This window comes from Bombina bombina, chromosome 5 (assembly GCF_027579735.1).
Source record: "Bombina bombina isolate aBomBom1 chromosome 5, aBomBom1.pri, whole genome shotgun sequence".
Lineage (NCBI taxonomy): Eukaryota > Metazoa > Chordata > Amphibia > Anura > Bombinatoridae > Bombina > Bombina bombina.
This window is the reverse complement of record NC_069503.1, coordinates 133,246,265-133,269,844: the sequence shown is the minus strand read 5'-3', so window position 1 is coordinate 133,269,844 and position 23,580 is coordinate 133,246,265. Positions and strand designations below refer to the sequence as shown.

At 41.3% G+C, this 23,580-nt stretch overlaps 1 protein-coding gene across 3 annotated transcripts in view; it reads left to right on the top strand.

Moving 5' to 3' along the window:
* SCAP (SREBF chaperone) overlaps positions 1-23,580 on the top strand; it is a 490,982-nt gene that overhangs the window by 147,376 nt on the left and 320,026 nt on the right. For 2 of the 3 annotated variants that reach the window (XM_053713699.1, XM_053713698.1), the window contains exon 2: positions 2,882-3,094. In XM_053713699.1, coding sequence (XP_053569674.1) covers positions 2,973-3,094 — 122 coding nt within the window. In that variant the 5' untranslated portion in view covers positions 2,882-2,972. Of the gene's footprint in view, positions 1-2,881; positions 3,167-23,580 lie in introns of those variants that run through there. The other variant, XM_053713700.1, reaches the window with a different exon arrangement.

The following is a 23,580-nucleotide window of genomic DNA, read 5'->3' as shown; positions in this document are numbered from 1 at the left end:
TGTTGATCAGATATGTAAGGCAGCGACTTGGTCTTCACTGCACACTTTTGCCAAATTTTACAAATTTGATACTTTTGCTTCTTCGGAGGCTATTTTTGGGAGAAAGGTTTTGCAAGCCGTGGTGCCTTCCATTTAGGTAACCTGATTTGCTCCCTCCCTTCATCCGTGTCCTAAAGCTTTGGTATTGGTTCCCACAAGTAAGGATGACGCCGTGGACCGGACACACCAATGTTGGAGAAAACAGAATTTATGCTTACCTGATAAATTACTTTCTCCAACGGTGTGTCCGGTCCACGGCCCGCCCTGGTTTTTTAATCAGGTCTGATGAATTATTTTCTCTAACTACAGTCACCACGGTACCATATGGTTTCTCCTATATTTTTCCTCCTGTCCGTCGGTCAAATGACTGGGGTGGGCGGAGCCTAGGAGGGACTATATGGCCAGCTTTGCTGGGACTCTTTGCCATTTCCTGTTGGGGAAGAGATATTCCCACAAGTAAGGATGACGCCGTGGACCGGACACACCGTTGGAGAAAGTAATTTATCAGGTAAGCATAAATTCAGTTTTTTAATGATGGGTAAACAGAGACTTCTTTTGTTAACCCTTTAGTGACAGGGTGAAAGTGCCTACATCGGAACACCTGTTCCGATGTTTAAATTATTGGATCGCATCTGGGGGGCGTCCCTACAACCCTAGGAACGCCCTCCAGACCGCGATCAAGTCCTAGAAGCACAGAAGGCTTCAGGACAGCCGTTTGTTATGACGTTCTATTCTGTCATAACGGCTTTAAAGCCCAGTGTAATTATGACGGAATAGAACGGCATAACGGCGTTAAAAGGTTAAAGGACCAGTCAACACTCTAGATTTGCATAATCAACAAATGCATGATAACAAGACAATACAATAGCACTTAGTCTAAACTGATGAGTAGTAGATTTTTTTTTCTGACAATTTTAAAAGTTGTCTTTTTCCACTCCCCCTGTACCATGTGACAGCCATCAGCCAATCACAAATGCATACACGTACCATGTGACAGCAATCAGCCATTCACAAATGCATACACACTTATTCTTGCACATGCTCGGTATGAAAGTCAGTCAAATTGTCGGCCTGTTGAAGGCAAAAAACATGTTACAGTACAAGATTGCTGAAATTGTAGGTGTATCACATAGTCCTGTAAAGAAACAATGTATTGTTGGGGATGTTTTGAACCCAGAATGGAAGGGCGCTTGCGTTCTACATAATGTTACTACACCAAGAACTGACAGAAGAATTTGAGAAATCTGCACTCAAAATAGGAAACTGCCTGTCAGAGTCTTGACTAAACACATTTAGGATGCAGTCATCAAAGTATCCGAGAGAACTGTTCAGCGATGATTAGCTAAAGAGGCCTGTTAGCCAGAAACTCTGCCCGGACACCATCCATTTTTGCCAATATAACATGGAATAAGAAATGGTTACAAAACTAAAAAAAAAATAAAAAAAAATGAATCAACACTATTAAGAATAAATATGAAATGAATTACAATTTTTGACCTTCATATGTATGCTTTTCAACAAAGGATACCAAGAGAACAAAAATAAGATAGATAATAAGTAAATTATAAAGTTGTTAAAAATTGCTCGTTCTATCTTAATCATGAAATATTTTTTGGGGTTTCCGTGTTGCGTAAATTGTCTTGAAAAAAAACAAAACCTATGGTTTGCCACAGGAGCATACATTAACTACTAGTGTTCTCCCCAGAACCTATTTCATGGGCACACCACCCAGTTGATTTTATTGAACAGCGACTAAAATTTTAACCAATATTAATCTGAAATGAACACTTTTTTTTCTTTTTTTTCTTCAATGTTTGTTGCACAAATTGTCATTCAGTCAATTTCATATTACATGATGCAAATAATTTGTGCTTTGGATATGCTAAGTAACAATAATATTATAATATTGTTTTATATATTATTAAACTGTCTCCGTGCGGTGGTAATATTCAGTGGAAAACACTATACTGCATACAGAAAACTCAACAGAGTCTACAAACACTTTAATCAGTGTCTTTAATATGTTTATTTGTTTTTCTTTGCTGTGGGCAATTAGGGACATATCCTGCAACCAATTATTGTGTAGCATGTTGCATTGTCAATGAAAAAATACTACAAATTTTAGATTTAAAGCACAAAAGTGTATTGTTTTTTTTACTTTGCATAATTAAACTTTTTATAAGGAATTATATTTTGAGTTGAATGTTCTTTTATCTCTTAAAGGGACTGTCAACACCAGAATTTTTGTTGTTTTAAAAGATAGATAATGCCTTAATTACCAAATCTCCAGTTTTGCATAACAAACACAGTTATAATTATACACATTTTACCTCTGTATTTGCGTTGTATCTAAGCCTCTGCAAACTACCCCCTTATTTCAGTTCTTTTGACAGATTTGCATTTTAGCCAATCAGAGCTGTCTCCATGGTAAATTCACGTGCATGAGCTCAATGTTATCTATATGAAACATGTAAGCTAATGCCTTCTAGTGGTGAAAAACTATCAAAATGCATTTAGATTAGAGGTGGCCTTCAAGGTCTAAGGAATTAGCATATGAACCTCCTAGGTTTAGCTTTCAACTAAGAATACCAAGAGCACAAAGCAAAATTGGTGCTAAAAGTAAATTGGAAAGTTGTTTAAAATTACATGCCCTATTTAAATTATGAAAGTTTTTTTTTTTGTACTTGACTGTCCCTTTAAGGGACAGCCTTTCATAAACTATATTTGTGCATAAGGTAATACGTGTTTGCGTGCGAGATGCATAGTGTTTATATATAACAATGGTCGTATTGTAACATTATGGGGAATTACATTTTAAAATTTCTGCTTCTGTCTTCTACAGATCCACTCATGATCCGTCTAAGTAGAGTGCCGGCTGTGAAGTAGCCTTGTGGGCTCATTACGTGATGGGGGGCAGGTGACAGCAGCTGAGAATGCCCCTGACTGATAAGCTGCGTGAGAAGATATCGCAGGCCTTCTACAGCCATGGGTTGCTGTGCGCCTCCTACCCCATTCCCATCATCATCTTCACTGCACTCTGCATCCTGGCCTGCTGGTGAGTCTCTGTCCAGTGGATCTTAAAACTGAAAGGCCCACAAATGAAATAGGATTTATTACTTCCCCATTTGTGAGTGCCATGTAAATCTTTTTATAATTAGGCTTTATTTTCCCTTTAATGACATAGTTCTATACAGAACCAGAACCTTTAGGTGCAACAAATGTTCAATATGATTTTTTATTTTTTTTTATTTCTGTCTATGGTGTTTTACTACACAAGGTGTTTGAGTGCAAAATTCCCAGTATTCAAGCCTTTTTGTTTGTTTACAAAATTGTTTAACCCCTTAATGACTGAGGACGTGCAGGGTACGTCCTCAAAAAAAAGGCAATTAACGCCTGAGGACGTACCCTGCACGTCCTCGGTGTGGAAAGCAGCTGGAAGCGATCCTGCTCGCTTCCAGCTGCTTTCCGGTTATTGCAGTGATGCCTCGATATGGAGGCATCCTGCAATAACCTTACATGGCCATCCGATGCAGAGAGAGCCACTCTGTGGCCCTCTCTGCACCGGACATCGATGGCCGGTATCGTTGGTGGGTGGGAGCCGACTTGGGAGGTGGGTGGGCGGCCATCGGTGTGTCCTGTGAGATCAAGGGGGGCGGGATCGGAGGCGGGATGTTAGGGGGCGGGCGCGCGTGCACGGAGGTTGGCGGGCGGGCGCGTGCACGGGGCGGGAGCGGGTGGGAACCGCTACACTACGGAAAATAGTGTTAAGAAAAAAATGAAAAAATGCCCAAATCTTGTTTGTGCAAAAGCACAAAAAGAGATCGCGGAGAGGTGGGGGGTTGGTTTTGTATGGGGGGAAGCTACACTACAGAAAATTTTAATAAAATAAAAAAAAAAAAAAACATGTTTTCTTCTAAAATGCAAGATGGCACAGATAAAGTTAGAGTGGGAGGGTTATAGTGCTGTTTGGGGGGGATCAGTAAGGTTGGGGGCTAAGGGGGGGATAGTACACAGCAGCATATGTAAATATGCTTTAAAAACACAAAAAAACAACAAATATAGCTTTTATTTTAGTACTGGCAGACTTTCTGCCAGTACTTAAGATGGCGGGAACAATTCTGGGGTGGGGGAGGGAAGAGAGCTGTTTGGGAGGGATCAGGGGGTCTGATGTTTCAGGTGAGAGGCTGAGCTCTACACTAAATGTGATATTAACCCTGCAAGCTCCCTACAAGCTACCTAATTAACCCCTTCACTGCTAGCCATAATACACGTGTGATGCGCAGCAGCATTTAGCGGCCTTCTAAATACCAAAAAGCAACGCCAAAGCCATATATGTCTGCTATTTCTCAACAAAGGGGATCCCAGAGAAGCATTTACAACCATTTGTGCCATAACTGCACAAGCTGTTTGTAAATGATTTCAGTGAGAAACCTAAAATTGTGAAAAATTTAACGTTTTTTTTCTATTTGATCGCATTTGGCGGTGAAATGGTGGCATGAAATATACCAAAATGGGCCTAGATCAATACTTGGGGTTGTCTACTACACTAAAGCTAAAATTACCCCAAAAAGCTCCCTAGATGCTCCCTAATTAACCCCTTCACTGCTGGGCATAATACACGTGTGGTGCGCAGTGGCATTTAGTGGCCTTCTAATTACCAAAAAGCAACACCAAAGCCATATAAGTCTGCTATTTATGAACAAAGGGGATCCCAGAGAAAAATTTACAACCATTTGTGCCATAATTTCACAAGCTGTTTGTAAATAATTTCAGTGAGAAACCTAAAGTTTGTGAAAAAAATTGTGAAAAAATGAACAATTTTTTTATTTGATCGCATTTGGCGGTGAAATGGTGGCATGAAATATACCAAAATGGGCCTAGATCAATACTTTGGGTTGTCTACTAAAAAAAAATATATACTTGTCAATGGATATTCAGAGATTCCTGAAAGATATCAGTGTTCTAATGTAACTAGCGCTAATTTTGAAAAAAAAAAAATGGTTTGGAAATAGCAAAGTGCTATTTGTATTTATGGCCCTATAACTTGCAAAAAAAGCAAAGAACATGTAAACATTGGGTATTTCTAAACTCAGGACAAAATTTAGAAACTATTTAGCATAGGTGTTTTTTGGTGGTTGTAGATATGTAACAGATTTTGGGGGTCAAAGTTAGAAACAGTGTATTTCTTTCATGTAATTAGCAAGAGTCCATGAGCTAGTGACGTATGGGATATACATTCCTACCAGGAGGGGCAAAGTTTCCCAAACCTCAAAATGCCTATAAATACACCCCTCACCACACCCACAATTCAGTTTTACAAACTTTGCCTCCGATGGAGGTGGTGAAGTAAGTTTGTGCTAGATTCTACGTTGATATGCGCTCCGCAGCAAGTTGGAGCCCGGTTTTCCTCTCAGCGTGCAGTGAATGTCAGAGGGATGTGAAGAGAGTATTGCCTATTTGAATGCAGTGATCTCCTTCTATGGGGTCTATTTCATAGGTTCTCTGTTATCGGTCGTAGAGATTCATCTCTTACCTCCCTTTTCAGATCGACGATATACTCATATATACCATTACCTCTGCTGATTCTCGTTTCAGTACTGGTTTGGCTTTCTACAAACATGTAGATGAGTGTCCTGGGGTAAGTAAATCTTATTTTCTGTGACACTCTAAGCTATGGTTGGGCACTTTGTTTATAAAGTTCTAAATATATGTATTCAAACATTTATTTGCCTTGACTCAGAATGTTCAACTTTCCTTATTTTTCAGACAGTCAGTTTCATATTTGGGATAATGCATTTGAATTAATCATTTTTTTCTTACCTTCAAAAATTTGACACTTTTTTCCCTGTGGGCTGTTAGGCTCGCGGGGGCTGAAAATGCTTCATTTTATTGCGTCATTCTTGGCGCGGACTTTTTGGCGCAAAAATTCTTTTCCGTTTCCGGCGTCATACGTGTCGCCAGAAGTTGCGTCATTTTTTTGACGTTATTTTGCGCCAAAGATGTCGGCGTTCCGGATGTGGCGTCATTTTGGCGCCAAAAGCATTTAGGCGCCAAATAATGTGGGCGTCTGATTTGGCGCTAAAAAATATGGGCGTCGCTTTTATCTCCACATTATTTTTTATTGCTTCTGGTTGCTAGAAGCTTGTTCTTGGCATTTTTTTCCCATTCCTGAAACTGTCATTTAAGGAATTTGTTCAATTTTGCTTTATATGTTGTTTTTTCTCTTACATATTGCAAGATGTCTCACGTTGCATCTGAGTCAGAAGATACTACAGGAAAATCGCTGTCTAGTGCTGGATCTACCAAAGCTAAGTGTATCTGCTGTAAATTTTTGGTAGCTATTCCTCCGGCTGTTGTTTGTATTGATTGTCATGACAAACTTGTTAATGCAGATAATATTTCCTTTAGTAAAGTACCATTGCCTGTTGCAGTTCCTTCAACATCTAAGGTGCAGAATGTTCCTGATAACATAAGAGATTTTGTTTCTGAATCCATAAAGAAGGCTATGTCTGTTATTTCTCCTTCTAGTAAACGTAAAAAATCTTTTAAAACTTCTCTCCCTACAGATGAATTTTTAAATGAACATCATCATTCTGATTCTGATGACTCTTCTGGTTCAGAGGATTCTGTCTCAGAGGTTGATGCTGATAAATCTTCATATTTATTTAAAATGGAATTTATTCGTTCTTTACTTAAAGAAGTCCTAATTGCTTTAGAAATAGAGGATTCTGGTCCTCTTGATACTAATTCTAAACGTTTGGATAAGGTATTTAAAGCTCCTGTGGTTATTCCAGAAGTTTTTCCTGTTCCTAATGCTATTTCTGCAGTAATTTCCAAAGAATGGGATAAATTGGGTAATTCATTTACTCCTTCTAAACGTTTTAAGCAATTATATCCTGTGCCGTCTGACAGATTAGAATTTTGGGACAAAACAGATAACAAATCTGCATTAAGGGACGGCCCCCCATCTGGGATCAAATCGAGTAGAGGGCAGATGCCTGGTTTCAGGACGTACAGGATCCTTGAGTGTTAGATGTTGTATCTCAAGGATAAAAAATAGGATTCAAATCTCATCCTCATTCCTTCCAGGGGCAGGTTCCTCCTCTCCAGGATATCTTCAAGACCAGAGAAGAGGACAGCCCTTTCAGATTGCGTACAGATCTATCTTCCTTGGGAGTAATACTCCCGGTACCCACCTCAGAAAGAGGACTAGGGTTCTATTCCATTTTTTTCGTGGTTCCCAAGGAGGGAACGTTCAGACCAATTAAAGACTTAGTGTCTCAACAAATTTCTCAGAGTCCCTTCCTTCAAGATGGAAACCATCGGATTGTTTCTCCCTCTAATACAGGAGGGACCATTCATGACTACAATAGATCTGAAGGACTCATACCTGCATGTCCCGATTCATCAGGATCACTTTTAATTCCTGAGATTTGCGTTTCAGGATCAACATTTCCAGTTCATAGCTCTGCCGTTTGGCTTAGCTACTGCTCCAAGGATATTAACAGTAGTTCTGGGCACTCTTCTAGCCATAGCCAGAGCGCAGGGTATTTGGTAGCCCCTTTCCTGGATTATATCTTGGTTCAGGCTCCATTTTTTCCTTTGGCAGAAGCAAATTCGTAAACTCTTCTGAATCTGCTTCTGTGACATGGATGGAAGATAAACTTAGAAAAGAATTCTCTGGTTCCCAGTACCAGGGTGTTTTTTTCTGGGCACTGTCATAGACTCAGTCCGCATGAAAATCTTTCCAACGGATCAAAGAAGTTCCAAGCTAATGGCGAGTTCTCTTTCTCTACAGGCCACAACCTGATGAGAGATTCTCTCTTGGTGGCTTTGTCAGGATCACCTGTCGATGGGCACATGCTTCTTGAGACCGTCCTGGGAGATTGTGACTATGAACACCAGCCTCTCGGGCTGGGGAGCTGTCTGGGGTCCCAGAAGGGCTCAGAATCTTTGGTCTCAGAAAGAATCTTCTCTTCCGATCAACATTCTGTAACTAAGAGCGATTCACCATGCGTTAAAAGCATTACCTCAACTGGGTTTAACCCGGTATATAAGATTGCAATCAAACAATATAACCTTGGTCGCTTACATCAACCATCAAGGAGGAACAAGGAGTTCCCTAGAGATGAAGGAGGTTTCCTTAATCTTACAATGGGCCGAAGCTCACAACTGCCTTCTGTCAGCTATCCAACAATATCGAAGGAGTGTGCGCAGGGCATTATACAAAGCTCCTAGCAGTCCTAAAATACCCCCCAGATTTAGGAAAGAACAAAATATAAACAAATATATGTAAGTAGGAGCGCCCAAGGGCTAAAGGTAAAGAAAGGAAATAAATTGATATAAAGGCATACCATATAAAAAAAAAACTAGTTGGCAACAGAGTATAAAATATAACAATTTATTAAAAGCTCAAAATATTAAGATTCGGACGTCTCCGATACTAAACAATGTGGAAAAATATTAGGACTAAAAAGCAGGGATTATTGCCACCACTTCGAGTCTTAAGAAGAGATACAGGTATCCACCTGTTGACGGATTAAAAAGTTAACTTCTGCCTAGAAATCTTTGCAACAATGTCTCAAGTGCTGCCGCACTAATTCCACAACAGTGTGTGAGTGATAGATAGGATATGTATTCTCTAGCATATAGTTACACAGTACCTGACTTCCGGACTATGGGTAGACACGATGATACAAACCTTTCACAGCTGCTTAGTCTCCTTGTTACTATTTCCTCTGCCGTATCGGTCACATGTGTATATGATGTCATGGGACTCCAATCATCTTGTTATGTAGCCAGTAAAGATTTGAATACATCTATAACCACCTGTGAAGTGTTCCTCCATAACCACGGAGGATTTAAAGGCACACTTTTCTGGTAAATTATACTGAAATCCTGCACCGAGAAGTTCCAAGACAAGCCTAAGACAAAGTCTCTCGAAGTTTCATCAATAAATTTTCTGAGGAGTCATCCTGCATGCTATATTGCACTTAAGAGCAGATGCTTTTCTTCCTCCTAACACTTACGAAAGCAGATCAACTGTACATTTGGAAATAAGTGTTTACCTAGATGATTGGAGTCCCATGACATCATATACACATGTGACCGATACAGCAGAGGAAATAGTAACACAGAGACTGAGCGGCTGTAAAAAGTTTGTATTATGTTGTGTCTACCAATAGTCCGGAAGCCAGGTACTGTGTAACTATATGCTAGAGGATACATATCCTATCTATCACTCACACACTGTTATGGAATTAGTGCGGCAGCACTTAAACATTGTTGCAAAGATTTCTTTCATGTAATTAGCAAGAGTCCATGAGCTAGTGACGTATGGGATATACATTCCTACCAGGAGGGGCAAAGTTTCCCAAACCTCAAAATGCCTATAAATACACCCCTCACCACACCCACAATTCAGTTTTACAAACTTTGCCTCCGATGGAGGTGGTGAAGTAAGTTTGTGCTAGATTCTACGTTGATATGCGCTCCGCAGCAAGTTGGAGCCCGGTTTTCCTCTCAGCGTGCAGTGAATGTCAGAGGGATGTGAGGAGAGTATTGCCTATTTGAATGCAGTGATCTCCTTCTAAGTGGTCTATTTCATAGGTTCTCTGTTATCGGTCGTAGAGATTCATCTCTTACCTCCCTTTTCAGATCGACGATATACTCTTATATATACCATTACCTCTGCTGATTCTCGTTTCAGTACTGGTTTGGCTATCTACTATATGTAGATGAGTGTCCTGGGGTAAGTAAGTCTTATTTTCTGTGACACTCCTAGCTATGGTTGGGCACTTTGTTTATAAAGTTCTAAATATATGTATTCAAACATTTATTTGCCTTGACTCAGAATGTTCAACTTTCCTTATTTTCAGACAGTCAGTTTCATATTTGGGATAATGCATTTTAACATTTTTCTCACCTTAAAATTTGACTTTTTCCCTGTGGGCTGTTAGGCTCGCGGGGGCTGAAAATGCTTCATTTTATTGCGTCATTCTTGGCGCGGACTTTTTTGGCGCAAAAATTCTATTTCCGTTTCCGGCGTCATACGTGTCGCCGGAAGTTGCGTCATTTTTTTACGTTATTTTGCGCCAAAAATGTCGGCGTTCCGGATGTGGCGTCATTTTTGGCGCCAAAAAGCATTTAGGCGCCAAATAATGTGGGCGTCTTATTTGGCGCGAAAAAATATGGGCGTCACTTTTGTCTCCACATTATTTAAGTCTCATTTTTTATTGCTTCTGGTTGCTAGAAGCTTGTTCTTTGGCATTTTTTCCCATTCCTGAAACTGTCATTTAAGGAATTTGATCAATTTTGCTTTATATATATGTTGTTTTTTCTCTTACATATTGCAAGATGTCTCACGTTGCATCTGAGTCAGAAGATACTACAGGAAAATCGCTGTCAAGTGCTGAATCTACCAAAGCTAAGTGTATCTGCTGTAAACTTTTGGTAGCTATTCCTCCAGCTGTTGTTTGTATTGATTGTCATGACAAACTTGTTAAAGCAGATAATATTTCCTTTAGTAAAGTACCATTGCCTGTTGCAGTTCCTTCAACATCTAAGGTGCAGAATGTTCCTGATAACATAAGAGATTTTGTTTCTGAATCCATAAAGAAGGCTATGTCTGTTATTTCTCCTTCTAGTAAACGTAAAAAATCTTTTAAAACTTCTCTCCCTACAGATGAATTTTTAACTGAACATCATCATTCTGATTCTGATGATTCCTCTGGTTCAGAGGATTCTGTCTCAGAGGTTGATGCTGATAAATCTTCATATTTATTTAAAATGGAATTTATTCGTTCTTTACTTAAAGAAGTCCTAATTGCTTTAGAAATAGAGGATTCTGGTCCTCTTGATACTAAATCTAAACGTTTAAATAAGGTTTTTAAATCTCCTGTAGTTATTCCAGAAGTTTTTCCTGTTCCTGATGCTATTTCTGCAGTAATTTCCAAAGAATGGGATAATTTGGGTAATTCATTTACTCCTTCTAAACGTTTTAAGCAATTATATCCTGTGCCGTCTGACAGATTAGAATTTTGGGACAAGATCCCTAAAGTTGATGGGGCTATTTCTACCCTTGCTAAACGTACTACTATTCCTACGTCAGATGGTACTTCGTTTAAGGATCCTCTAGATAGGAAAATTGAGTCCTTTCTAAGAAAAGCTTATCTGTGTTCAGGTAATCTTCTTAGACCTGCTATATCTTTGGCTGATGTTGCTGCGGCTTCAACTTTTTGGTTGGAAACTTTAGCGCAACAAGTAACACATCGTGATTCTCATGATATTATTATTCTTCTTCAACATGCTAATAATTTTATCTGTGATGCCATTTTTGATATTATCAGAGTTGATGTCAGGTTTATGTCTCTAGCTATTTTAGCTAGAAGAGCTTTATGGCTTAAAACTTGGAATGCTGATATGGCTTCTAAATCAACTTTACTTTCCATTTCTTTCCAGGGTAACAAATTATTTGGTTCTCAGTTGGATTCCATTATTTCAACTGTTACTGGTGGGAAAGGAACTTTTTTACCACAGGATAAAAAATCTAAAGGTAAAAACAGGGCTAATAATCGTTTTCGTTCCTTTCGTTTCAACAAAGAACAAAAGCCTGATCCTTCATCCTCAGGAGCAGTTTCAGTTTTGAGACCATCTCCAGTTTGGAATAAATCCAAGCCAGCTAGAAAGGCAAAGCCTGCTTCTAAGTCCACATGAAGGTGCGGCCCTCATTCCAGCTCAGCTGGTAGGGGGCAGGTTACGTTTTTTCAAGGAAATTTGGATCAATTCTGTTCACAATCTTTGGATTCAGAGCATTGTTTCAGAAGGGTACAGAATTGGTTTCAAGTTGAGACCTCCTGCAAAGAGATTTTTTCTTTCCCGTGTCCCAGTAAATCCAGTAAAAGCTCAAGCATTTCTGAAATGTGTTTCAGATCTAGAGTTGACTGGAGTAATTATGCCAGTTCCAGTTCCGGAACAGGGGATGGGGTTTTATTCAAATCTCTTCATTGTACCAAAGAAGGAGAATTCTTTCAGACCAGTTCTGGATCTAAAAATTTTGAATCGTTATGTAATGATACCAACATTCAAGATGGTAACTGTAAGGACTATCTTACCTTTTGTTCAGCAAGGGAATTATATGTCCACAATAGATTTACAGGATGCATATCTGCATATTCCGATTCATCCAGATCATTATCAGTTCCTGAGATTCTCGTTTCTGGACAAGCATTACCAGTTTGTGGCTCTGCCGTTTGGCCTAGCTACAGCTCCAAGAATTTTTACAAAGGTTCTCGGTGCCCTGCTGTCTGTATTCAGAGAACAGGGTATTGTGGTATTTCCTTATTTGGACGATATCTTGGTACTTGCTCAGTCTTTACATTTAGCAGAATCTCATACGAATCGACTTGTGTTGTTTCTTCAAGATCATGGTTGGAGGATCAATTTACCAAAAAGTTCTTTGATTCCTCAGACAAGGGTAACCTTTCTTGGTTTCCAGATGGATTCAGTGTCCATGACTCTGTCTTTAACAGACAAGAGACGTCTAAAGTTGATTTCAGCTTGTCGAAACCTTCAGTCACAATCATTCCCTTCGGTAGCCTTATGCATGGAAATTCTAGGTCTTATGACTGCTGCATCGGACGCGATCCCCTTTGCTCGTTTTCACATGCGACCTCTAAAGCTCTGTATGCTGAAGCAATGGTGCAAGGATTACACGAAGATATCTCAATTTCTTTAAAACCGATTGTTCGACACTCTCTAACATGGTGGACAGATCACCATCGTTTAATTCAGGGGGCTTCTTTTGTGCTTCCGACCTGGACTGTAATTTCAACAGATGCAAGTCTCACAGGTTGGGGAGCTGTGTGGGGATCTCTGACGGCACAAGGAGTTTGGGAATCTCAGGAGGTGAGATTACCGATCAATATTTTGGAACTCCGTGCAATTTTCAGAGCTCTTCAGTTTTGGCCTCTGCTGAAGAGAGAATCGTTCATTTGTTTTCAGACAGACAATGTCACAACTGTGGCATACATCAATCATCAAGGAGGGACTCACAGTCCTCTGGCTATGAAAGAAGTATCTCGAATTTTGGTTTGGGCGGAATCCAGCTCCTGTCTAATCTCTGCGGTTCATATCCCAGGTGTAGACAATTGGGAAGCGGATTATCTCAGTCGCCAAACGTTGCATCCGGGCGAATGGTCTCTTCACCCAGAGGTATTTCTTCAGATTGTTCAAATGTGGGAACTTCCAGAAATAGATCTGATGGCGTCCCATCTAAACAAGAAACTTCCCAGGTATCTGTCCAGATCCCGGGATCCTCAGGCGGAGGCAGTGGATGCATTATCACTTCCTTGGAAGTATCATCCTGCCTATATCTTTCCGCCTCTAGTTCTTCTTCCAAGAGTAATCTCCAAGATTCTGAAGGAATGCTCGTTTGTTCTGCTGGTAGCTCCGGCATGGCCTCACAGGTTTTGGTATGCGGATCTTGTCCGGATGGCCTCTTGCCAACCGTGGACTCTTCCGTTAAGACCAGACCTTCTGTCACAAGGTCCTTTTTTCCATCAGGATCTGAAATCCTTAAATTTAAAGGTATGGAGATTGAACGCTTGATTTTTGGTCAAAGAGGTTTCTCTGACTCTGTGATTAATACTATGTTACAGGCTCGTAAATCTGTATCTCGAGAGATATATTATAGAGTCTGGAAGACTTATATTTCTTGGTGTCTTTCTCATCATTTTTCCTGGCATTCTTTTAGAATACCGAGAATTTTACAGTTCCTTCAGGATGGTTTAGATAAGGGTTTGTCCGCAAGTTCTTTGAAAGGACAAATCTCTGCTCTTTCTGTTTTTTTTCACAGAAAGATTGCTATTCTTCCTGATATTCATTGTTTTGTACAAGCTTTGGTTCGTATAAAACCTGTCATTAAGTCAATTTCTCCTCCTTGGAGTTTGAATTTGGTTCTGGGAGCTCTTCAAGCTCCTCCGTTTGAACCTATGCATTCATTGGACATTAAATTACTTTCTTGGAAAGTTTTGTTCCTTTTGGCCATCTCTTCTGCCAGAAGAGTTTCTGAATTATCTGCTCTTTCTTGTGAGTCTCCTTTTCTGATTTTTCATCAGGATAAGGCGGTGTTGCGAACTTCTTTTGAATTTTTACCTAAAGTTGTGAATTCCAACAACATTAGTAGAGAAATTGTGGTTCCTTCATTATGTCCTAATCCTAAGAATTCTAAGGAGAAATCGTTGCATTCTTTGGATGTTGTTAGAGCTTTGAAATATTATGTTGAAGCAACGAAATCTTTTCGTAAGACTTCTAGTCTATTTGTTATCTTTTCCGGTTCTAGAAAAGGCCAGAAAGCTTCTGCCATTTCTTTGGCATCTTGGTTGAAATCTTTAATTCATCTTGCCTATGTTGAGTCGGGTAAAATTCCGCCTCAGAGGATTACAGCTCATTCTACTAGGTCAGTTTCTACTTCCTGGGCGTTTAGGAATGAAGCTTCGGTTGACCAGATATGCAAAGCAGCGACTTGGTCCTCTTTGCATACTTTTACTAAATTCTACCATTTTGATGTATTTTCTTCTTCTGAAGCAGTTTTTGGTAGAAAAGTACTTCAGGCAGCGGTTTCAGTTTGAATCTTCTGCTTATGTTTTTCATTAAACTTTATTTTGGGTGTGGATTATTTTCAGCAGGAATTGGCTGTCTTTATTTTATCCCTCCCTCTCTAGTGACTCTTGTGTGGAAAGATCCACTTCTTGGGTAGTCATTATCCCATACGTCACTAGCTCATGGACTCTTGCTAATTACATGAAAGAAAACATAATTTATGTAAGAACTTACCTGATAAATTCATTTCTTTCATATTAGCAAGAGTCCATGAGGCCCGCCCTTTTTTTGTGGTGGTTATGATTTTGTATAAAGCACAATTATTCCAATTCCTTATTTTATATGCTTTCGCACTTTTTTATCACCCCACTTCTTGGCTATTCGTTAAACTGAATTGTGGGTGTGGTGAGGGGTGTATTTATAGGCATTTTGAGGTTTGGGAAACTTTGCCCCTCCTGGTAGGAATGTATATCCCATACGTCACTAGCTCATGGACTCTTGCTAATATGAAAGAAATGAATTTATCAGGTAAGTTCTTACATAAATTATGTTTTCTAGGCAGAAGTTGACTTTTTAATCAGTCAACAGATGGATACCTTTTTAGTCCTAATATTTTTCAACATTTTTTAGTATCAGAGACGTCCGAATCTTAATATTTTGAGCTTTTTAATAAATTGTTATATTTTATACTCTGTTGCCAACTAGTTTTTTATATGGTATGCCTTTAGATCAGTTTATTTCCTTTCTTTACCTTTAACCCTTGGGCGCTCCTACTCTGTCAGCTATCAACATTCCGGGGGGGGGGGACGACGACGACAACAACTGGGAAGCGGATTTTCTCAGCAGACAATCTTTTCATCCGGGAGAATGGTCTCTCCACCCAGAGGTGTTTGCAGAGATTTGTCTCAGATGGGGAATGCCAGAGATCGATCTCATGGCTTCTCGCCTAAATGCCGCCAAGCTACCCAGATATGGGTCGAGATCGAGGGATCCTCAAGCAGAGATAATAGATGCGTTGGTGGTTCCATGTAGGTTCAGTATCATATATCTCTTCCCTCCGTTGGCTCTTCTCCCTTGGGTAGTGGCTCGCATCAAACAGGAGCAAGCCCCATTAATTCCAAAAGCTCCATCCTGGCCTTGAAGGACCTGGTTTGCAGATCTGGTGAGAATGTCGTTGTCTCCTCCTTATCGGAAGGACCTTCTAATTCAAGGCCCCTTCCTACACCAAAATCTAGATTCTCTGAGGCTGACTGCGTGGAGATTTAACGTTTTTAGTTCTGTTCAAAAGAGAATTTTCCTAGAGTGTCATAGACACATTGATTCAGGCTCGTAAGCCAGTTACTCGCCGCATCTACCATAAGGTGTGGAGGACTTATCTTCACTCTTCTTTGGAGGTTCTTGAGGTTCTTCTAAGAGCAGTCCTGCAGGGGGCTCAATTTCTAAGGCTGAGCAGAAGCCACCAATGTCCTCCAGAGATTTGCATATTAATTTCCTGTTTCCATGCAGGACATAAAGATGAAAAGGGAATCCCCATCTATAGAGAATTCTCTTTTGGCGAAGAAGTGTAGTTAAAGGTGCTAGGTCCCTTCTTCTTTGCCTTGTCCATTGCGAGAGGTCCTGAAAAACCTGTAGAACGACTCCTCTAAACTTCACCGGCTGGTTCTTGCGTGAGAGGTTTAAAAGTTCCTCTTTTTCCCTGAAGTCCTTAAATTTCATGATGATGACCCTTGGGGGTGCCGTGTCGGGGTTTTGGCCTGATGGCTCTGTGAGCTCTTACCCAAGGGATTTCTGTAGTTGGTGACATGTTCTTAAAGTGGGCAAAGAGGGATGGGAAGTAGGTTGGGGAAATCCTTTGGGAGCACCGACTCGGGTATTCCACAGAATCTAAGATTTTTCCTACGACTTCGGTTTTCGAGGTCCTCTATTTTGTCTTATAGATCCAATAACATTTTTGTATGGTGGTTGGTGGTATCCTGAGTCTTATTGCATTCCTCCTGTAGATGGTCAGTAAATTCCTCCAGGGCCTCCACCCTGTTTCCTATAGAGTGCAGGTCTTGTTTTATTTAAGCAATCTCCTTGCGTATGCAAGAGCGGATGATGTCTGTGATGTCCTGCTTGGACGCCAGTGTGGAAAGGAGGGCATTTGGTACTGTGGTGCTCTCTTCAGGATCCCCTGTATTTTTGTGTAGTGTTGAGACTTTTTTCTTAGGTGGCCTGCTGGCTTCTTCATGCATTATGGCTTGTGGGAGAGAAAAACTGTTCCACTAAGCCATCTCTTTGGCTGGCCATTTTTGGCAGTTTATTGAGCTTTGCAGAATGTTTAGGGTTCATGTTTAGACTTTATGGTAGGCTTGGCAAGTGATCTCTTAAAGTCTCTCTGCTCAAGGAAGAGCTCAGGAGGTCTGGCGCTGCCCAAAGGGAAATTTAAAGATCCCGTTGACACCGGGAAAAAGAGAAAGCTGTAGCTTATGACTTTTCTATGTGGGCAACAAGATGATGTGGAGTGTTGCAGTCTGCTCTTTGTTAATATGTAAGCTCCCAGTGCCACCCGTGGAGAAAAAGCAAGGCTGCAGTTAATGGCTATATGCTGCCGGATGCTTATAAAATGTTATTCTCTGCGCTCCCTAAAGTTAACAAGTCTGTTGGAGCTAGGATGGCCTATGATCCCCTTCTCTATTCCCCACAGTAGGTCTGGGTTGCAGGCCTTAGGCAGCGTGACAGGATTATACTTGAGAGCCCCAGCGGTAATCGCTCAGCCCCATGTGCGTCCTCAGGCTAATCTTTAATGGCGCCTGTGAAAATGGCAATATGGCGGCTCAGGTCTTGCGAGTTTATAACTCCAGTAGCATGTGGGCTGAGTGTCACTTATGGGTTGTGTGTGGAGTGTTCCTCGCTTGTCACATTATATTATCTGGGGTTAATAGGATGGGCGAGGTTGCGGTACCCTCTCTTCCTTCGGCTGTAGTCCTTTGCTGCCTGTTGCGCTGCGGCCCGTAAAGAGTTTCAGGGCGCGGCGCAGATTGTAAAAGCAGCAGTGATCCTGTTTAACTTGCCTTCTCTGACTTAACCCGGGGGTTCTTTAGGATGATGACAAGCAGGCTGTCATGTTTTCAGCTGTTTAGAGGTGGTATTGTGGCTGTACTAGGCGATGCTTTGGAGCTGGTTTACAGAGCTCTGGTGTTACGCAGCCATCTTAGCTGCGGCCAGCTCCGCCCCCCCCCTTACAGAGGTTTTATCTAAACTGCCAGGGTTACAAGGGAAGCGCAGTAGCTCTGGGTTAAGAACAAATGCTGAGCCTTCTGACGCTTTAGTTGCCATATCCGTTACTCCCTCACAATGTTCTGAGGTAGGGATGAGGGATTTGCTATCTGAGGGAGAGATCTCTGATTCAGGAAGGTTACTCCCTCAGACAGATTCAGATATGACGTCATTTAAGTTTAAGCTAGAACACCTCCGTTTATTGCTCAGGGAGGTTTTAGCGACTCTGCATGATTGTGACCCTATTGTAGTTCCAGAGAAATTGTGTAAAATGGACAAATATCTAGAGGTTCCTGTTTACACTGATGTTTTTCCAGTCCCTAAGAGGATTTCGGACATTGTTACTAAGGAGTGGGATAGAACAGGTACTCCCCCTCCTGTTTTTAAGAAAATGTTTCACATATCTGTCACCATGAGGGACTGATGGCAGACGGTCCCTAAGGTGGAGGGAGCTATTTCTACTCTGGCTAAGCGTACAACTATACCTATTGAAGACAGTTGTGCTTTCATTGATCCTATGGATAAAAAATTAGAGGGTCTCCTAAAGAAAATTTTTGTTCATCAAGGTTTTCTTCTTAAACCTATAGCGTGCATTGTTCCTGTAACCACTGCAGCTGCCTTTTGGTTTGAGGAGAGGCGCTTCAAGTGGAGACCCCACTAGATATTATGCACAGAATTAAGGCTCTTAAGCTAGCTAATTATTTTATTACAGACAGCGCTTTTCATCTCACTAAGTTAGCGGCAAAGAATTCAGATTTTGCCATTTTAGCGCATAGAGCGTTATGGCTTAAGTCCTGGTCGGCTGATGTATTATCTAAATCTAAGCTTTTGACCATCCCTTTCAAAGGTAAGGCCCTATTCGGGCCTGCTCTGAAAGAGATCATTTCGGACATCACTGGGGGGAAGGGTCATGCCCTCCCTCAAGATAAGACGAATAAGATAAGGACCAAACAAAATAATTTTCATTCCTTTCGAAACTTCAAGGGTGGTCCCGCTTGCTCTTCCCCAGCTGCAAAGCAAGAGGGGAACTTTGCTCAATCCAAACCAACCTGGAGACCTAACCAGGCTTGGAACAAGGGTAAACAGGCCAAAAAAGCCTGCTGCTGCCACTAAGACAGCATGAAGGGGTAGCCCCCGATCCGGTACCGGATCTAGTAGGGGGCAGACTCTCTCTCTTTGCTCAGGCCTGGGCAAGAGACGTTCAGGACTCCTGGGCCGTAGAAATTGTAACCCAGGGGTATCTCCTAGATTTCAAGGATTCTCCTCCAAAGGGGAGATTCCATCTTTCTCAATTGTCTGTAAACCAGCGTTCTTACGCTGTGTAGTAGACCTTTTTACCATGGGAGTTATCTGCCCAGTTCCGAAAGCAGAACAGGGGCAAGGTTTCTACTCCAATCTGTTTGTGGTTCCCAAAAAAGAGGGAACCTTCAGACCAATTCTAGATCTCAAGATCCTAAACCAATTCCTAAGAGTTCCATCCTTCAAGATGGAGACCATTCTGACTATTTTACCAATGATCCAGGAGGGTCAATATATGACTACTGTGGATCTAAAGGATGCGTATCTACACATTCCTATCCACAAAGATCATCCCCAGTTCCTCAGGTTTGCCTTTCTGGACAGGCATTACCAGTTTGTGGCTCTTCCCTTCGGGTTGGCCACGGCACCAAGAATCTTAACAAAGGGGCTAGGGTCCTTGTGGCGGTCCTAAGGCCAAGAGGCATAGCAGTGGCGCCTTATCTAGACAACATCTTAATTCAAGCGTCGACTTTCCAACTTGCCAAGTCTTACACAGACTTAGTGTTGGCCTTTCTAAGATCTCATGGGTGGAAGCTGAACGTGAAAAAGAGTTCTTATTCCTCTCACAAGAGTTCCATTCCTGGGAACTCTGATAGATTTGGTGGACATGAAAATATTTCTGACGGAGGTCAGGAAATCAAAGACTTAAACCACCTGCCGAGCTCTTCATTCGATTCCTCGGCCGTCAGTGGCTCAGTGTATGGAGGTAATCGGACTTGGTAGCGGCAATGGACATAGTTCCGTTTGCTCGCTTGCATCTCAGACCACTGCAACTATGCATGCTCAAACAGTGGAATGGGGATTATGCAGATTTATCTCCTCAGATAAATCTGGATCAAGAGACCAGAGACTCTCTTCTTTTGTGGTTGTCACAGGATCACCTGTCCAGGGGAATGTGTTTCTGCAAGCCAGCGTGGGTTATTGTGATGACGGACGCCAGCCTACTTGGCTGGGGTGCAGTCTGGAATTCCCTGAAAGCACAGGGTTTATGGACTCAGGAGGAGGCCCTCCTACCGATAAATATTCTGGAATTAAGAGCGATATTCAATGCTCTTCAGGCGTGGCCTCAGCTGGCTTTGGCCGGATTCATCAGGTTTCAGTCGGACAACATCACGACTGTAGCTTATATCAATCATCAGGGGGGAACAAGGAGTTCCTTGGCGATGATAGAAGTTTCCAGGATAATCCGATGGGCAGAGACTCACTCTTGCCATCTATCAGCGATCTATATCCCAGGGGTGGAGAACTGGGAGGCAGATTTTCTAAGTCGTCAGACTATGGGGCACACCAGAATTTGATCTGATGGATTCCTCGTTACGGATCCAGGTCAAGGGATCCTCAGGCAGTACTGATAGATTCTCTAGCAGTACCCTGGTCGTTCAACCTGGCTTATGTGTTTCCACCATTCCCTCTCCTTCCGCGTCTGATTGCCAGAATCAAACAGGAGAGAGCTTCAGTGATTTTGATAGCGCCTGCGTGGCCACGCAGGACTTGGTATGCAGACCTGGTGGACATGTCATTTCTGCCACCATGGACTCTGCCACTGAGACGGGACCTTTTGATTCAAGGTACATTCAAGCATCCAAATCTAATTTCTCTCCAACGGACTGCTTGGAGATTGAATGCTTGATTTTATCAAAGCGGGGTTTCTCTGAGTCGGTCATAGATACCTTGATTCAGGCTCGAAAGCCTGTCACCAGGAAGATCTATCATAAGATATGGCGTAAATATCTTTTTTTGGTGTGAATCCAAAGGCTACTCATGGAGTAAGATCAGGATTCCTAGGATTTTGTTTTTTCTCCAATAAGGATTGGAGAAAGGATTGTCCGCTAGTTCCTTAAAGGGACAGATATCTGCTTTGTCTATTCTGTTGCACAAGCGTCTGGCAGATGTCCCAGACGTTAGGGCTTTTTGTCAGGCTTTAGTTAGAATTAAGCCTGTGTTTAAACCTGTTGCTCCGCCATGGAGTCTCAATTTAGTTATTAAAGTTCTTCAGGGGGTTATTAAGCTTCTAGATATTAAGCTTCTATCTTGGAAAGTTCTGTTTCTAGTTGCTATCTCTTCAGCTCAAAGAGTTTCTGAAATATCTGCATTACAATGTGACTCGCCTTATCTTGTTTTCCATGCTGATAAGGTGGGTTTGCGTACCAAACCTGGGTTCCTCCCTAAGGTTGTTTCTAACAGGAATATCAATCAGGAAATTGTTGTTCCTTCTCTGTGTCCTAATCCTTCTTCTAAGAAGGACAGTCTGTTGCACAACTTGGACGTGGTTCGTGCCTTGAAGTTTTATTTGCAGGCAACCAAAGATTTTCGCCAATCATCTTCTTTGTTTGTTGTCTATGCTGGAAAGCGTAGAGGTCAAAAGGCTACGGCTACCTCTCTTTCCTTTTGGCTGAAAAGCATCATCCGTTTGGCTTATGAGACTGCTGGACAGCAGCCTCCTGAAAGAATTACAGCTCACTCCACTAGAGCGGTGGCTTCCACATGGGCTTTTAAAAATGATGCTTCTGTTGAACAGATTTGTAAGGCTGCGACTTGGTCTTCGCTTCATACCTTTTCCAAATTTTACAAATTTGATACTTTTGCTTCTTCGGAGGCTATTTTTGGGAGAAAGGTTTTACAAGCAGTGGTGCCTTCCGTTAAGGTTCCTGTCTTGTCCCTCCCTTCATCCGTGTCCTAAAGCTTTGGTATTGGTATCCCACAAGTTAGGATGAATCCGTGGACTCGGTACATCTTGCAAAAGGAAACAGAATTTATGCTTACCTGATAAATTTCTTTCTTTTGTGATGTACCGAGTCCACGGCCGGCCCTGTCTATTCAAGACAGATGGTATTTTTTATGTAAACTTCAGTCACCTCTGCACCTTATAGTTTCTCCTTTTCTTCCTTGGCCTTTGGTTGAATGACTGGGGGGTGGAGTTAAGGGGGGAGCTATATAGACAGCTCTGCTGTGGTGCTCTCTTTGATACTTCCCGTCAGGAAGGACAATATCCCACAAGTTAGGATGAATCCGTGGACTCGGTACATCGCAAAAGAAAGAAATTTATCAGGTTAGCATAAATTCTGTTTTTTTTCCCTGCTCCTATTTTGTTGGTTCTTATTACTTTCCTTCCTCTTTGTGCTTGGCTATACGTTAGACTGAGGTACTGGTGAGGTTGGAGGAGTTTTATAGAGTTATTAGGGTTTGGAAATCTTTGTCTCCTTCTAGTGGTAGGGAAGAGTAATTTCCAGAAGTAATGGATGGTGGACTCTCTTACCACCATGAAATAAATGAATTTATCAGGTAAGTATAAGTTATGTTTTTAATTTTTTGGAAATTAGTATGAAGTTTTTAGAGGATCTTGAATTCTAGATACAGACTTTGTTTTGTTTTGTTATTAGCCATCAAGAATATTGTGGAGCTAGACATCCATGTTTTTATAAATATATTTAGAATACAAACATGTAGAAGACAGACATACAATTCTAGTAGCTGTGGCTCCTGGGATTTTTCTCATGTAATCTGTGACAAGCTATTACCTAAGGGAAACACTGTGCTTGAAGTTATGAATGTAATGCATGTATGAAGAGTTAGGGGCTCAGTGAGAAACGGAATAGTCACAAACGTGTTGACACAAGATAAATGGTCAGAAGTGTGCTTTGCTTTGTTGTCATTTGCTATTCAAGGACAGAGTAAATACAGGCAAGGAAAATATTGTACAGCACGGAATTTAAAAGGACCCACATTTTTTTATGATTCAGACAGCGCTAATCATTTTTAAAAAGTTTCCAATTTACTTATTTTATGAAATTTGCTTTGTTTGGTTTGTTGTAGCAATACCTAGCAGGGTGTTGCCAGCACCATTTCCTGCCATGTAGTGCTCCTGTCTAGTGCTCTTGCAAAAAGATAACAGTCTCGCAAAACTGCAGCCATATAGTGCTCGAGACATGTGCACGCTCCTTTGCTTACATCTGTTTTTCAACAAAAGACACCAAGAGAATGAAGAAAATGTTATAATAGAAGAAAGCTGTTTAATATATTATTCTCTATCTGAATCATGAAAGACATAGATTTCTCCAACATAGGTGTGTCCGGTCCACGGCGTCATCCTTACTTGTGGGATATTCTCTTCCCCAACAGGAAATGGCAAAGAGCCCAGCAAAGCTGGTCACATGATCCCTCCTAGGCTCCACCTACCCCAGTCATTCTCTTTGCCGTTGTACAGGCAACATCTCCACGGAGATGGCTTAGAGTTTTTTAGTGTTTAACTGTAGTTTTTATTATTCAATCAAGAGTTTGTTATTTTAAAATAGTGCTGGTATGTACTATTTACTCAGAAACAGAAAAGAGATGAAGATTTCTGTTTGTATGAGGAAAATGATTTTAGCACCGTAACTAAAATCC